Below are 15820 nucleotides of genomic sequence, written 5' to 3' on the forward strand. Positions count from 1 at the left end.
TGATCTGGTGCTGGAGCAGCACACCCAGATGCTCAGGGATTAATTAGCTGAGTGGCCGTTTTCCCCTTCAGGGACAGGACAGCATCCTGTCCATCGTATGTACAGTCACCATTTTATGTGAACGGGGCAACACATGTATTTTCCAACTTCTCTACACATGAACTCTCAAATATCTGGGTTTCCAGTCATGTGAACTGAACCTGTAAAATATGGTGGTCGTACCCAGGGAAAGAATCGTGGGTGGTGTGCTTTCCTGGTACACGCAGTAGGGGGCACCAAAATCATTAATGACTGAAAAGGGCTCCAGAGCAGAGCTTCTCAAACTTTTTCCACTCGCGACCCCTTTTTGCCCAAGAAATTTTTAGGGGACCCCGCTGGGGATATAGGTATATAAAATTGGTATACAAACCAAACATTTACTGATAATTTTTTTATTTTATTTTTAACCTTTATTGGCATACCAAAGACAGAGATAGAAAAAACAACAACAAAATACCTCCAAAGGGCAATACATATAAGTTACAGTCGGGTTAATAAAACTTTTCTTGTTCTTTAAGAACTCCTGTAAGAAATTCAGCCACGGTAGCAGTAATTGTGGGATCATGGTCACTCAAAAGAAATTTGCATTTCACTTCATTACTCCTGTATGTCTTGTAATGGAGCAAAGTAGATAGCAGTTTATCCCGCAGAGTCACATAGAAGGGGCAATCTAAAAGGATGTGGTCAATTGTATCTAACAAGTTTAAACCACATGTGCATAGGCGTTCATGTCTAGGGATCTGGAGGTATCGGCCTAAGAGCATCCTAGATGGGAATGCATTAACCCTAGCTAATAGAAAAGCGCGGCGTTGAGAAGGTATCTCTAGGTTATCTAGATACCTAGCCATTTTACCCGATCCATTATTAAGGCCTAGGGCCGCCGGAGAGCAGATGGGGGGAAGAGCTGGGTTAAAATTCTGCAATTCTACATCAAGGAGACGTTGCTTGATTCTTTTAAAGATGTAAGATTCATTGGCCAGAGCAAGATTATCTAAATCAATTCCAATTTGACAGAGTCTAGATCTAATCAATATGTCCCATGAGAAATAATGAAGTTCACTTTTCAAGAAATATAAAAGGGAACCTGGCTCAGTTTGAAAATATAATTTGAGCCAATATCTTATTGTTTGAATCCAGGCTTTGGTGGCAATCAAGTTTTGCCCAGTTTCATAACAAATTGTGAAATATGAGACACATTTAGGTATCCCCAATATTTGTCTAAGAAATATGGCTTGGATGTTCTCCACTTCTTGATTAAGAGTTCCAAGGCATAAGGGAACTCCAAACAGAAGTTGGGGGGATATTTTCAAATTCAGGATTTTTATCACTGCAGGAACACACTGATTCCCCTTGAGTTGATTTAAGGAAATCCTGGTGGCTTTAATAGTATTTTTTCGATGTATAGACCAATTGAGATTATAGTTATAAGTAATTCCCAAATACTTATAGCTTTTAACTTGTTCAATTGAATCCTTCCCAATGTGCCATTTGTATGAGGACCATTTTTGGGAAAATACCACTACTTTTGATTTGGAGGAGTTAATAGAAAGTAAATTAAAATGGCAATAATTATTAAAAGCATCTAAATATCGTTGGAGGCCTACTTTAGTGAAAGAAAGAATGACGGTGTCGTCCGCATAAAGAAGTAGAGGTAAAGACTGGGACCCTCATTTAGGTGGATGACCATTAACTGAACCCAATGACTGCGCTAGATCAGAAAGAGAAATATTAAAAAGTAGGGGAGCTAAAACACACCCTTGTTTAACGCCTCTTTGAATTAAGATTTTCTTAGTCAGTCCACCATTAGGTGAGCATTTACTGATAATAAATCATAAAGAAATTTATTTTAAAACAATTCACTGGTGTGCCTATAATTATACCATTTATTAAAGGATTTTAAGGATGGATTTTTTCCCTTACCGAGACTGCACCTGAAAAGTGTTTATACTGCAGAAAAAAAGTTACAACCTGCCCTTCGTAGTACTTAGTGACTGAGGGTGTATGTGTGCGGGGCTGTTTAATATTCGGCTGTTCCACACGATCAGTAATCGCCACCTTTTGCGTTTCTAGCTGTGTGGCTGCTTCTAGTATTAGTGCTTCAGCTGGCTCAAGGGTGTCAAACGCAATTGTTATGAGGACTGGCTATGACATAAATGTCACTTGGTCGGGCTGGGCCATGCCTCACCAGCCCAGATCAAGACTCTCAAGGAGTCAGAGCCTTATGTTTAACACACCTGGTGTAAGGCTTTAAAGGTCAAAACTAGCACCTTGAACATTCACAGAAAGCATTCTTGGGTTTCACTGGGGAAAGGTACCCCTGTGGCAAACAGGAGCTATGGGCTCAGGGTCCATCCCCAGGAAAGTTGGCAAGAAGGCAACGCTCACCTTTAAGCCAGCAACAGACCTGTCAGCCGCAAAACAAGTGGAAGAGTCCAGATGAGAAGCCACACCTTCTCACTTTGGATCCGTTGGGGAGGTCCAATTTAGACTGTGACTGCAACATTAGGCAAGGAGGGTTTTTTCCTACACCAGCCATATATCAACCACCACGAAAATCACAACAATATCCCTTTTTTAATTAAAGCATCCTCCTGAAAAATGTGGTTCAGATGAAAGACATTGGCAGGAGGATGCACACCCTGCCTAACAGGCTGCAGTCATCTGAGAATCTCCCCCCCCCCCAAAAAAGAGTCCCCACCCACTCCAGTTAAGGCATCTGGCCTCTTGCTCTGAGCAGCTCTTCCTGGGGGGAAAAAGTTTTTTTTCCCCACACCCACATTTTCCATTTGGGATTCTCCTGATCTGTCCACTCAAGAGAGGGGGCTGAAAAAGTTACAAATCAGGAGACATGCCTTACCGGCCCCACAGAAATCCTATGTTGTGTAACACTTCCACCCCACCCACCCCCATTTGCTAAAGGAGGGCCTCACTGTATTCCCACCACCTCCTCCTGCTCCAAAGGAATCCCATTTCCCATGAGAAAAAAAAATCGCTTCAGGAGGGCAGATGCTCACCAGGGCCGCGTTTTTGCCTTTTTTATGGGGGGGGGGGGGAATTCAGTTATCTTTCAACACCAAGCAACACCAAGTAAGTGAAGACCCAGAGGACAGGTACCCACCTTTCTCAGACAGTCTTGGGGGGTACACATGGAGGCAGCTCTATTCCCCCTCCCCAAATGCAAACAGAGCGCTCTGCAGCCAGACAAAGCTCTGCCTGGCAGCCCATACAACTTTACACTCGGGTTGCCAAATGACCAGGAGAAACTCCAGCCTGCCCAGCACCTGTGCCTTTAGCTTAGGTTTCATCTGCAACAATCAGGAAGGGAATCAGTTCCCAGCCTGGAGACAAACAGGATTCCCGCCTGGCTGTCATTCCAGTCCCAGAACACTTGTGCAAGTCCCAGGGGTCCTCATTCCACTCTGGATGCTGTCAATCCAGTCCCAGAACACTTCTGCTAGTTCCAGGGGCTGCCTTCCAGTCCCAGAGTAGCGTATCTGGGCTTAGAGACCTTACTGGAAATTCCATTCCACTATTTCTTTGCAACTCTTTTTGTGCTGTAAGGTATTTCAATGGAGCCCATGCAAGTCAATTGGCAATCCATTATTTTCAATGGGCTGTGCAGCCTCTCCCATTGCTTCTAATGGACAATCCTGTCATTTGTTTCAGTACATCCCAAGAAACGGAGAACCAGAGAAAGAGAGAGAGAGAGAGACTGAGAGAGACTGAGAGAGAGAAAGAGGGGGAGAGAGAAACAGAGAGAAGGGGGAAGAAAGAGGGAGAGAGAGAAAGGGGGACAAAGAGAGAAAGAAATAAAAAAGAAAGGGAGAGAAAGACAGAAAGAGAAAGAAAGAGAGAACCGGGGGGGGGGGAGAGAGAGAGAGAGAACGAATGAACTAGAGGGGGGCAGAGAAAGCAAGCAAGCACCAGAGAGTGGGGCGGGGGGAGAAAGAAAGAGAACCAGGGAGAAAGAGAGGACAGAGAGAGGAAGAGAAAAGAAAGGAAGGAAAGAAGGGAGAGAAAAATAGAGAGACAAGGAGTGTGAGGAGTGTGAGAGAGAAATATCCCTTGGCTAAGAACCCTTGAACCCCCCCCCCCAATAATCGCAATCCTGGTCCAGCACCAGATGCAAGGATGCCAAAGCATGCCTGCCCTCCACCCCCTACTCACCGCCGGGGGGGGGGAGGCCAGGAGGGACCCAATTTTGCAGCTGCCCCACACTTTGAGAAGCTCTGCTCTAGAGTACACTTCATCAAATGCATGAATCACGTCCTTAACTGGCAGATAATATATACATGGACATAATGAGTCCCTCTCACGCTATAGATGTTCGTATGTTCAGCAAGTGTGGTATCACTTGAGAACAGTCACTATACTTACCTTGCATACATTTGAGCTTAGCATAGAAGTGTCACAGTAAATGTACTTCATTGCCTTTTGACTCCACTGTGTACATTCAAGACTTCTTTGCTACACTGAGTACACACTTGGTGCACCAGGTGGGCTCTGTGCCCAGATGATGATGATGATGATGCCATGATAAATTTGTTAGACTTTAAGCCCTCCCACTTTTTGTTCATAACCCAGCTACTCTTTGTACTCACACAGCTTCCCCTGTGCCCCTTGCTTTTGTCATCTGCTAGAGTTACCGATTATGCTCTGAATTCCAGACTTCTTTGTAAAACTACAAGTCCCATAGTGACCTGTTCCAGGACTTTTCCAGTAGTTGGTCCTGACTTGTGAAATAGGCTCCCAATAGAGATTGCTTAGGGCACCCCCATTTTCTGCAAATGTAAGCCTCCTTTATTTAGGAGAGCTCTTCCTGGATTTTGAATTGCTGGGGCTGCTTAGTGAGAATGTTTTCTTGATTTTGGTTCCTGGATTCTATGTTGGGAAAGTCATACTAGGCTGCTGTGAAATGATTACATGAAACATCTTATGGTGTTTGTATTCTATAATCTGCCTTAAATTGGGCTGGTCTGAAGAAAGTTCATCTCTAAATACATGTTGAGTATCCCTTATCTGGACATCCAATATCCGGACTGATCCGAAAACCTGACCTTTTGAGCCGGCGTACAGGCATTACTCACAGACCTTCAGCAGTGCCATTGATTGTTCAGTATACACAAAATTATTAAAAATATTGTTTCAAATTACATTCAGGCTGTGTGTATAAAGTATATATAAAACATAAATGAATTTCTTGTTTAGACTTGGGTCCCATCCCCAAGATATCTCATTATGTATTTGCAAAAATTCCAAAATATTCCCAAATATGGAGAGATCTGAAATACAGACCACTTCTGGTCTCAAGCAGTCCGGATAAGGGATACTCAACCTGTATAATAATTTTTTGAAAATAATGGCTTAAATCCTGTGTGACTCTACCAGACCTGCGCTGCATAAACGGCAACTTTCCTGCCTCCCCTCTCCCTCTGCATTCATCTGTGCTGTCAAAAATTGTTCCCCCATGAGTCAGTAGACTGCCCCCCCAGGAAGATGACAGGAGTCAATGGGGAGGCTGCAGTGAAAGGGGAGAATCCGCCTAGGATCCAAGTGGATTTATTTAGCATTGCATGGCTGGGAAATAGTTCTCTATATTCTTATTTTCTTCCTATAAATTGTCACCCTTTCTGATACATGTAATAAAGATATGCTAATTTCAAAATGTGCTAATTACTTTCCAACCTCTGGTTATTAGGGTTGCCAGGTCCCTCTTTGCCACCGACGGGAGGTTTTTGGGGCTGAGCCTGAGGAGGGCGTGGTTTGGGGAGGGACTTGAATGTCATAGAGTCCAATTGCCAAAGCGGCCATTTTCTCCAGGTGAACTGATCTGTATCGGATGGAGATCAGTTGTAATAGCAGGAGATCTCCAGCTAGTACCTGGAGGCTGGCATCCCCACTGGTTATCCAGGTCCTGTAAAAGGGAACATGGCGCAACGGCTGACACAGAAACCATCACATTCTGTGTTTCTGTGACCGTGTGGACTACTTTTCCCCTGGTTAATTAGTCCTAGCTACTGTTTTTGTCAGATGCTGGCTGAAAGAGGTGATGTAGTATGACAGTTCTCAGGCCCTTAAGAAAAGAGAAGTTAAAACAGGGGGGGGGGGGCAACTGAGATGAGAAAACTCACCTGCAAACAGACTCTGCATGCTTGCTCACAACTAGGTCTCATTGCTTTCAGTAAGGACTTACACTCAACTTTCTGTGCCTAAGCCTGCAGCCTCATCTGTGTCAGTATTTTTTCTGCCGTTTGGTCTCAGGGTAAAGACTAAATATAAAATGTTTGTTTGTTCTGATCCCTCTCCTTATTCTAAGGGCTCCTGGTGGGTACAGGAAGCAAAATAAAGAAGCAAAATAAAAATAATTATTTTTCTGTTCCTATTACCCTTTGTTGGACATGTCCCGATCAGCACTCCCGAAAGCCAGCATAACGTCTGAGGCAGCAGGGGGCTTATTTCTCAGCTTAATGTTGTGTGGATAAAATGGGGAGATGTAAACTAGAGAGGGAGAAAGACCTAGGTACACCACCCAAGACTGTTTGGAAGAGATGCAGGACGAAAATATGAACCTGATACTCAGATGTGATTCACAGCACCCTGATGAACACTTGAATTAATGAAAAATGCCTTATAGAAGGGGCGTTTTTGTTTTTTGCAGAAGATCAGGGGTAAGAATGGGTGCTTAACCATCTTTATTTTCCCCCACTCCAAATCTCACCCCTCTAATCTTCCTCCCCTCCTCCACATGGCTTCTGATGCATGATTGCATTTGCAAACATTTGCCTAGAAAAATCAGTTTAGGAGACCCTCTATGGCAGGGGTATCAAATGTTTGGCCCGGGGGTTGGATCCAGCCCCTTGAGAGCTCTTATCCAGCCCACAAGCCAACTGAGGCAGTCACCCCACCCCCCCAGTTCCAATCTGGGCTGGCGAGGCATGGCCCAGCCCAACCAGTTGACATTTATGTCATATCTGGCCCTCGTAACAAATGAGTTCGACACCCCTGCTCAACAGATTGGGGAATGAGTAAAGTGCTGCCTCAGCAGTAGGGTTGCCAACTTCCAGGTAGTAGCTGGAGATCTCCTGCAATTACAAGTGATCTCCAGTCGATAGAGATCAGTTCACCTGGAGATAATGGCCGCTTTGGCAATTGGACTCTATATCATTGAAGTCCCTCCCCTCCCCAAACCCCGCCCTCCTCAGGCTCCGCCCCAAAAACCTCCTGCCGGTGGCAAAGAGGGACCTGGCAACCCTACTCTTTAGCCTCCCCACTGCTACCTTTCTACTGAACATTACCCCGTCATGAAGCTGGTTTTCTGTACACAAAGTACTCTCTGATGTGTCCTGCATCTAACATGCAGCTTGCTCTGCAAACCAGAACCTTTGCCCCAGTTCCATTACTCTTTCTCCCTGACCCCCACTTATAGGCCATAAACAAAAAGATGGGCATAAAGAGGGTGGGGGAGAACACACACTGGAGATCGCAGTTTGAATGTATTTCGTAGAGGCTCCTGAATAAAACAGACACTTAATCAATTAAATTCACTTTATGTTTCATTGACCTTTGTACAGTGTTTCTCATGTTCAGTACATTAACATATTTTTATGGATCTTGTTTTTAGACATTGGAAGTTGGCTTGAGCTCTTTGGCTTCCAGCTGCACAATGTACTTCCCGGATTCCCTAAACCAGAGATGGATACTTTGGAGACAACATATGAACTTGTACAGCTTCAGACAAAGACCCAGGAGTGGGACCCTGGGAAGGTGAGCAAACACATCATCCTGGGTTTGGTTGCCTCTAGAAAAGGACAGGGTATGTTTATGTGCCATTCCAAAAGGCAGTAGCCATCGCCAGAGCCCACCAAGGGAGTGGTACAATGTGCGGCAGCATCCCTAGCATCCCATTCTGCACATCTTGAAAAAGCAGCCCCAGCAGCTGCATTTGGAAAAGAAACAAACATCTTTTAAAACTATAACAGCACGTAAATGTAATGTGTAGTTTCCCCTACGGGACTTTTTGGGGGGATATTCAGTAGAAGCTCTGTGTTTCCATGAACTAGAACTGAATTAGAGAACCTTTTGCTTTCTGTAATGTTGCTCTTCTCTTTTCCAGACTATCCTTGGCATTCAGTGTGAGTTACAAAAGCAGCTCAAGAACTTCATTTCCTTGGACCAGCTTCCCATGACCCCCAAGTACAGCGACGGGAGATGCGTAGAAACAAACAAACAGCCTCAATTTGCTGCTGTGCCTTCCGTTTTTGGGAAAGGCATCAAATTTGCCATTAAGGACGGCTTGGTGACCGCTGACGTCATTGGCGTAGCAAATGAAGACAGCCGGCGCATCGCGGCCGTCCTGAACAACGCTCACTATCTAGAGGACCTGCATTTTACCGTAGATGGGCGAGACACGCATTACTTCATCAAGCTTGGGTCTTTGGAAGAAGACCTGGCGGTGATCGGGAACACGGGAGGGCGGCGCATTTTAGAGAACGGCGTCAACGTCACCGTGTCCCAAATGACTTCCGTCATCAACGGGAGGACTAGACGGTTTGCTGACATTCAACTCCAACATGGTTTTTTGTGCTTTAATGTTCGCTACGGGACTACTGTGGAGGAGGAAAAGAACCACGTTTTGGAAGTAGCCAGGCAGAGGGCTGTGGCTCAGGCCTGGAGCAGGGAACAAAGACGGCTCCAAGACGGCGAAGAAGGTATTAGGGCTTGGACAGAGTCGGAAAAGCAGCAGCTGCTAAGCACCGGGAAGGTGCAAGGCTATGACGGATATTTCGTTTTATCTGTGGAGCAGTATCTAGAACTTTCTGACAGTGCCAACAATATTCACTTTATGAGACAGAGCGAAATAGGCAGAAGGTAACAAACAAACAAATAAACAAAAGATCTCTGCCTTTGCATCACCAAAGACTGCCTGTTTTTAAAACATTCAGTAAAGGTTTATTGTATTGGTTTTTCTAGATCAGAACTGTATATATAAATATAGAGGGGGGGAAACATATCCAACTGCCTTTAAATGTGACAGAAGATGGTATTTTAATATAGTTTGTTTAAACTCTTTGGGAGATTGGCGGTGCTTTTTAGTTCTAGTGTGGCTGTATTCAAAAATTCAGAAGCCAAGATCTCAGAGTCGAACTTCATTTGAAAACAGTTCACGTGGGCAAAATGTCTAGTGTGCTCTCTCTGTCCTTCTTTGGCAGACATTTTTATTGATTTTAATAACTTGCATACAGCATTTTAGTGGTTGAAGCATTGCCCTTTTGTTTCTTGATCTAAATCCTTACATCGCCAAGCAGTATTTTATTAGCTGTATTTTTTACGGAGCCTGCAGGGGTAACTCCAAGGCACAAGTATACCCAGATACGGTAGATGTATTTTTTTCCTCAGTGCCAGCGAGAAAGAAACCAGCCCTCTAGTCTTTGTGTCTACTAGTCGGGGAGTTATTAAATTGCGGATCAGTCATTTGAATCATGGCTTTTCAAGAATAATAATTCAATTGTGCAAGTGATTTTTTAAAAAGTGGATCAAGATTTGAGAAATCTAAGCACTGCTAATAATTTGGTTCACAAATGCCTCATAAGTGAAAGATGCACCTTCACCATCAATGAGACAGCTAGTCCGGACAATGCTCATTCCTATGTGCAGTGGGGAACAAGCTGAGAGAGTAAGAGCAAGTCTTACTTTTCCACTCATTTGGCTCCCAGACCCATTTGTGATGGATGCAGTCATCCACACAGTGGGGCTTAACGTCCAGGTAGGGCCAAATCCTGTATGTTTAGTTTTGGATAGTGAGGTTGATTCCTAGATTCTGTCTAAGGGATCAACAGTGCAATCTGAACCTACAGACGTAGGATTTGGTGCCATTCTGACATTACGCCATAATATTGGCTCCATGATGGGTGGGCATAGTCTTGCTCTCTCTTCTATCCCCCATGGCAAATACCATCAAACCACGCCATCCAAACCACCCCATGGCAAATACCATCCAAACCACCCCATATTAATAGGAGAGCATAGGCAGGGATGTCACTTCATAGACATTCTTATTGTAACCTTGAAGTTTCACAGGGACTACTTTATATGGAAACAACTGAATATCGATAAGGTCAAGGTGCAGGGTATAAATCTAATAAACTAAAGCAGCAGTTCCCAAACTTTTTGAGTCAGGGAGAACTTTTCAGGAGAGAAATTCATCACAGAGCACTAATTTTCACCTAGCACCTATATACTAAACTGAATGACATTAGTATTTTTCTTTCCAATCTCTTCACGGAGCACTAGGAGATGTTTCGTGGAGCACCAGGTGCTCCGTGGAGCACAGTTTGGGAACTGCTGAACTAAAGTAAACTAAACAGTTATAATTCGCCTTTATATATTAATGTATATATTAATGCTCTTGCATATACCGTGTGATCGATGTCATAGTGAGCTCTCCCCACAATAGCCTTTCCAGAAACTTGCACGCAGTTGCCATCCATGAGGAAGATGTTTGCTGATGATGAACCGATCCCTTTGTGGAGGAGGCATCAACTGGTCACTGAAATCCACCTGTTGGCAAGCTCCAAAATCGCTGAGAAATTTGCCACTAAAATGGTTACATATGTGTGTGTGTGTGTGTGGGTATTCTGCCAAAAAGAAATTGGACACAAGGTCTTAAACACATTATTGATTAGATTTATATTTTAAATATTTACCTACTGGCCTTTATCTGATAATCTTGGGACCCAAGGCAGGTAACAACGATATAAAAACAATTGGATTTAAAAATTAAAATATATTACATACATATGTGCCATCAAGTCACAACTGACTTATGGCGGCCCCAGCAAGGGGCTTTCAAGGCAAGTGAGTAGCAGAGATGCGTTGCCATTTCCTTCCTCTGCAGAGTCTTCCTTGGTGCTCTCCCTTCCAAGTACTGACCCTGCTTAGCTTCCGAAATCTGATTCGTTTGGGCTATACCATGCCGTCTTCTCTGCCCCCATAAAATACATTACATATTTAAAAAACCAACTAAAAACACCTTATTAGAAGGATAGTCACCCTTTGCCCAGGCTAAGGCTTCCTTGAAAGCTCTCTGGAATAACTCTGGTCTTGCAGCCTCACTGGAAAGCCAGGAGAGTAGACCCCCCTCCCCCACCCCCGATCTCTTCTGGCAAGCTGTTCTGAAAGCATGGGGCAACCGCTGATCAAATCTGAGCCCACACCATGGCAGAATGGGCCTTAGCAGAGGGGCTACCAACAGTAGACTTTGTTGGGAAGTATGAAGCTGCCTACAAAGGAACATGCAGGTAGAAAAAGTCCTACAGATATGGGGGCCCCAGGTCATGAAGAGCTTTACACTCAATCAGTTCCCTTTCAGATCAACCATGGCACCACAGTACTTCTCAGCTCACTAGAGAAGACTCAGCAAAGGGGATAAAACTACAGGAGGGCTACTCTGAAACCAACGGTTGAGGGCTGGCTTTGGTTCAATCTTAGGGGCTCATTCATACGGCCAAAATTGAAATGCTGAGAAACGGGACTGGAAATGTACAGAGCCTGGCACACAGTAAAATGGTGGTACAAATGGCCCCTTTGATGTGCACCTCAAGTAGGGTTGCCAGGTCCCCCCTCTCCTCCAGCAGGAGATTTTTGGGGCGGGGACTGCACTTGCGCAGCCGCGAGTGACACAATCCTGTCAATTCCGGTTTACTTCTGGAAGCACCACAGTGCAACAGGATGATTTACCACTCAACCCCCCACTTGAGTGGTAAATCGTCCCTTCACACTGCATGCCTTCTGAAAGTAAACTGGAAGTGACAAGATCGCATTGCTCGCGGCCGTGTGCGCGATCCTTTCTGTGAGCCAGTTGATGGGTGGGCAATTGCCCGCCATTCCAAGCCATCTAGCAATCCTAAACTCAGGCTTTATACTGCACCAATAGCTGGGCCATTTCTGACCTCTGCAAGTCATTTGGATTGAGTTGCCAGCTTGGACCAGTTCACTGCATGTTAGCACCGTTTGACTCCCATTAGCTACAATGCCAACTTGGTTGTGGGACCTGTCCCTTGTCAATCAATTCTGTAGCACAAGTGCCCAAAGATGTGAAATGCATTTGCCCACATTATGTACTAAGTAGAATACAATGTTAGATTGATTATTCCAATATTCAGTATTCATAATTGCTCATTTCTTTTGGACGCTTGATCGCCCGCTATTGTTAGAGGTGGACTTGATTGTGGAATCCAGTTGTGAGCCTACCAGATAACAAGGAGACTTGCTTTCGCCTCACTTGTTGCCATTCGCTGACGCAGACTCTGGTTATTATGTCCCCTGGCCATTGGTGGTAGAATCCTAAGTCCCTTTCATGAATTAGAACTTTATTGTGATCCTATTGGATCCTATTAACACAGTCTGACTAAATAGTACTCTATATTGGACTCTGATCTCACTTTTCATTGGCAGTAGATGATCTGGTGATCTCCCCCGCCCCCCCCGGTAGAACCATGGAGAATTTGAATACCTCCACACCAGTCTAAAACAGACCATCAGATCCAAGAAGCTGTTTTAATCTACAGAAAGTAATTTCTGAACTTTATATATAGAAAGTGCATTCATAATTATACCTTTGATCACTGATCTGGCAGTAGGGTGGCCGGGTGGCTCCGGAGCAACGATCATGTGTGCACGCGGCTGCGCACACGTAATGATGTCACTTCCTGGTTTCCCCCCAGAAGTGCCACATCGCCGCAGCCACTTTAGCACTCAAACCGTGACATCATTGTGTGTACGCGGCCACACACACAGCCGCCCCAACCCTGCCCCCTAAAACCTCCCGCCAATCAACGAGGGGGACCTGGCAACCCTATCTGGCAGTCAGTTTAAGCAATTGTGCTTTTTTGTTTTGTTTTTCTGGCAGTTCACAAATAAGGTGGTTGTTTTCAAAATGCTTTAAATCCCCAGGAAGGTTTAATTCGCTTGAACGGTGCATTTCTGATATGTAATACATCTTACGTTAGCCTGTGCCTTGAGTCCTTTACAGTTATATTTGTATTATATGCAGGAAATGCACTTTAGGTAACCTTCCACTGAGGGTTTTTCTTTTTTTAATACTGCCTTGAATATTGTTGTTTTTGTTATTATGCCAAAAGCTCATACAGTGAAATGGACTGCCATTTTTTTCCCCTTTAGCATCTACCAAGGAATGAGTAGAATTGCCTTGGTACATTTTATAAGAATCCAAAGTTTAAAAAAATGGACAGGAGTAACAGTTCCCCAGTTTCTGGTGGTAGAAGATAAATAGTTTTATCACATCTGCTTCTGAAACTCAGGGGGGGGAAATTACACTTGTTCCCATTTATAAAAATGAAATCCACCTGCCTGTTTTCCTGTATAAGCCTAATTGAAATGAGATGGTTGTGCAGAACCCCGGTCTGACAGGTTTTACCTTAACACAACAACGTTTTTAAGGTGCATCCAAGATGTTAGCTTTTCTTGACTCTTGAAAAGAACATGGTTTTCTAGTCAAGACAGTGCACAGTCTAAACACTCCAGCTTATTAGCATTTGGGCTGTCTCATAGTACTAGGCAGTATATCTATGTAAAGCCAGAACAACTGCGTACACTCCAACTGTTCCTGTTTCCCAAGACGAGTCTGTATTTTCTGGTGCCTGTCCTTTAAAAATCACTGTCCCTCTCTTTTGTGGATGCCTTTTAAAAATGTGGTTAACTGTGAGTTGATTGTGTTGTCATTCTCCTCGGCTGAGCACCCTGCTCCATGTTTCCATAAGTTAAACCTCTGAGTGGCTGGATTCACCTTGTATCAAGAACACCTCCATGTGCGCAGGAACACCGTGGCGCCATGCCACGTGCAGCTTGCCATTTCTCACACTTTTTGAACTGTCTTGAACTATTCCTAACAGATTGCACTTTTTCTAGAAAACAAATTCCTTCTTGATGTTTGAAACTGGGCTACAGCAGAGAGGCAGAATAAACAGACGGCAGGCAGGGTACGGGCTTCAGCAGCATCTAATGAGGGGGCTCAGGCAGTAATCCTTGGTATGAAAGCGGGGGTGCTACAAGCATGTCTCTGTTTTCACCTGTGAAATGTTGGAGGGTATGCAATTGCCGGGGGGACGGGACACTTTTCTGCCATTTCTAAACGAGGACTGGGGATCTCTCTCCTAAGCCTAGTGGAATGTATCACAGGCATAATTGCTGGTCTTGACACCACGCCGCCCCTTCGCTCTCCTCTTTTCACTGCGGCAGCACTTTTAGAACTTTTTGTTTGTGGCGTGTGCTCATTATGGACATGCCTGCCAAAGAGAAAAAGGCAGCCATGTGCTAGGCAGGGTGGCTTTGTGTGTGCTTTAACGCCAAGAACATTTTACCAAGTAAAGCCATTAAGAAGAGCCTGTATAGAAGAACCACCATTACTTTCTCCTGCCCTATATTCAGCAAAGGAGAAAGCAGCACAAGACAGGAAGAAGAACAACTCTGACCCCACCCTAAATGACCATCATTTATACTCACTGTGGAGGGTAGCCGTGATCCACAGAGAAATTCTGAAATTATTTGGAGAAGAAATGCGCCGAGGAGGTGCGCCCTGAGAAATGCATAAGTTACTTTGGCATCTCTAAGCTTGCATGCAATTTAAAAGTTGCAGCTTTCGGCAAGCCACAGCAAAGGGAGAAACGTTGACTTTTTTAAACACATTTTGGTGGAAGCAGGTTCCGACTCCGTGCTTGTTTGGTGCATTCGGTCGCTAAGCCTGTTTCGTTTCGTTTTGCACTAAAGCGTGATGACCCAAATGAGAAAAAAACATTAGTAAAAGATTTTCTAATGAGCATTTAAAATGTCGTAATGCACTAAGGGATTGTGTGTGGTCGGGATGGCAATGAAGCCTTTGGTTACTGTTGGCTGAAATCCTGAAATGTTCATAAACACTACATCTATTGAAAGTTCTCGTGGACATGGGATTTTTGCATTGCACCAGTTTCATTAGCACAAGCAAAAGATTCCTCGCATAGCATTCTGGACAGGAGGCACTGTGTTGGTGACTAAGGGAGATATTTGCAGGGGCCAAAACCCCACAAATGGATCACATCTTCTTTCTTCCAGCAGCGGTAGCTTTGCTGTAGAAAAGACACGACTAAAAGTGAAGAGGAACCTGCTGACTGTCTCACATTTCTCGACTCACAGGCAGGCTGCAAGTTTCACAGACTTACACCTCTGGTCTATGTTGTAAGGAGTTTAGGGGCAGGTTGGTTGGAACTGTAGCAGTGGTGCCAGTTAGCTAAATTGACGCAACCATTCCACAAGACTGGCAACATGTCAAAAATCATCATGTCAGCTGGGCTTTGACTGGGAATTCTGTGGTTAAGAGCGGTGGTTTGGAGCAGTGGACTCTGATCTGGAGAACCGGGTTCGATTCTCCACTCCTCCACATGAGCGGCGGACGCTAATCTGGTGAACTGGATTTGTTTCCCCACTCCTACACATGAAGCCAGCTGGGTGACCTTGGGCTAGTCACAGCTCTCTTAGAGCTCTCTCAGCCCCATCTACCTCACAGGGTCTGTTGTGGGGAGGAGAAGGGAAGGTGATTGTAAGCCAGTTTGATTCTGCCTTAAGTGGCAGAGAAAATCGGCATATAAAAACCAACTCTTCTTCTTCTTCTAAATGATGGAATTCACTACCAGTGGATGTACGGATGGCCACAAGTGTAGATGGCTTTAAAAGGGGATTAAAAGGGAGACAGATTCATGGAGGATATGTCCATCAATGGCAACTAACC

At 44.5% G+C, this 15820-nt stretch overlaps 1 protein-coding gene across 2 annotated transcripts in view; it reads left to right on the forward strand.

The window, feature by feature from the left end:
- Positions 1-9045, forward strand: part of TENM1 (teneurin transmembrane protein 1) — a 413249-nt gene extending 404204 nt beyond the window's left edge. For both annotated transcript variants that reach the window (XM_056859258.1, XM_056859259.1), the window contains 2 exons: positions 7661-7803; positions 8153-9045. In XM_056859258.1, coding sequence (XP_056715236.1) covers positions 7661-7803; positions 8153-8911 — 902 coding nt within the window. In that variant the 3' untranslated portion in view covers positions 8912-9045. The remainder of the gene's footprint in view (positions 1-7660; positions 7804-8152) is intronic.
- The last annotated feature ends 6775 nt before the right edge of the window (positions 9046-15820 follow it).

This window comes from Euleptes europaea, chromosome 13 (assembly GCF_029931775.1).
Source record: "Euleptes europaea isolate rEulEur1 chromosome 13, rEulEur1.hap1, whole genome shotgun sequence".
NCBI lineage: Eukaryota > Metazoa > Chordata > Lepidosauria > Squamata > Sphaerodactylidae > Euleptes > Euleptes europaea.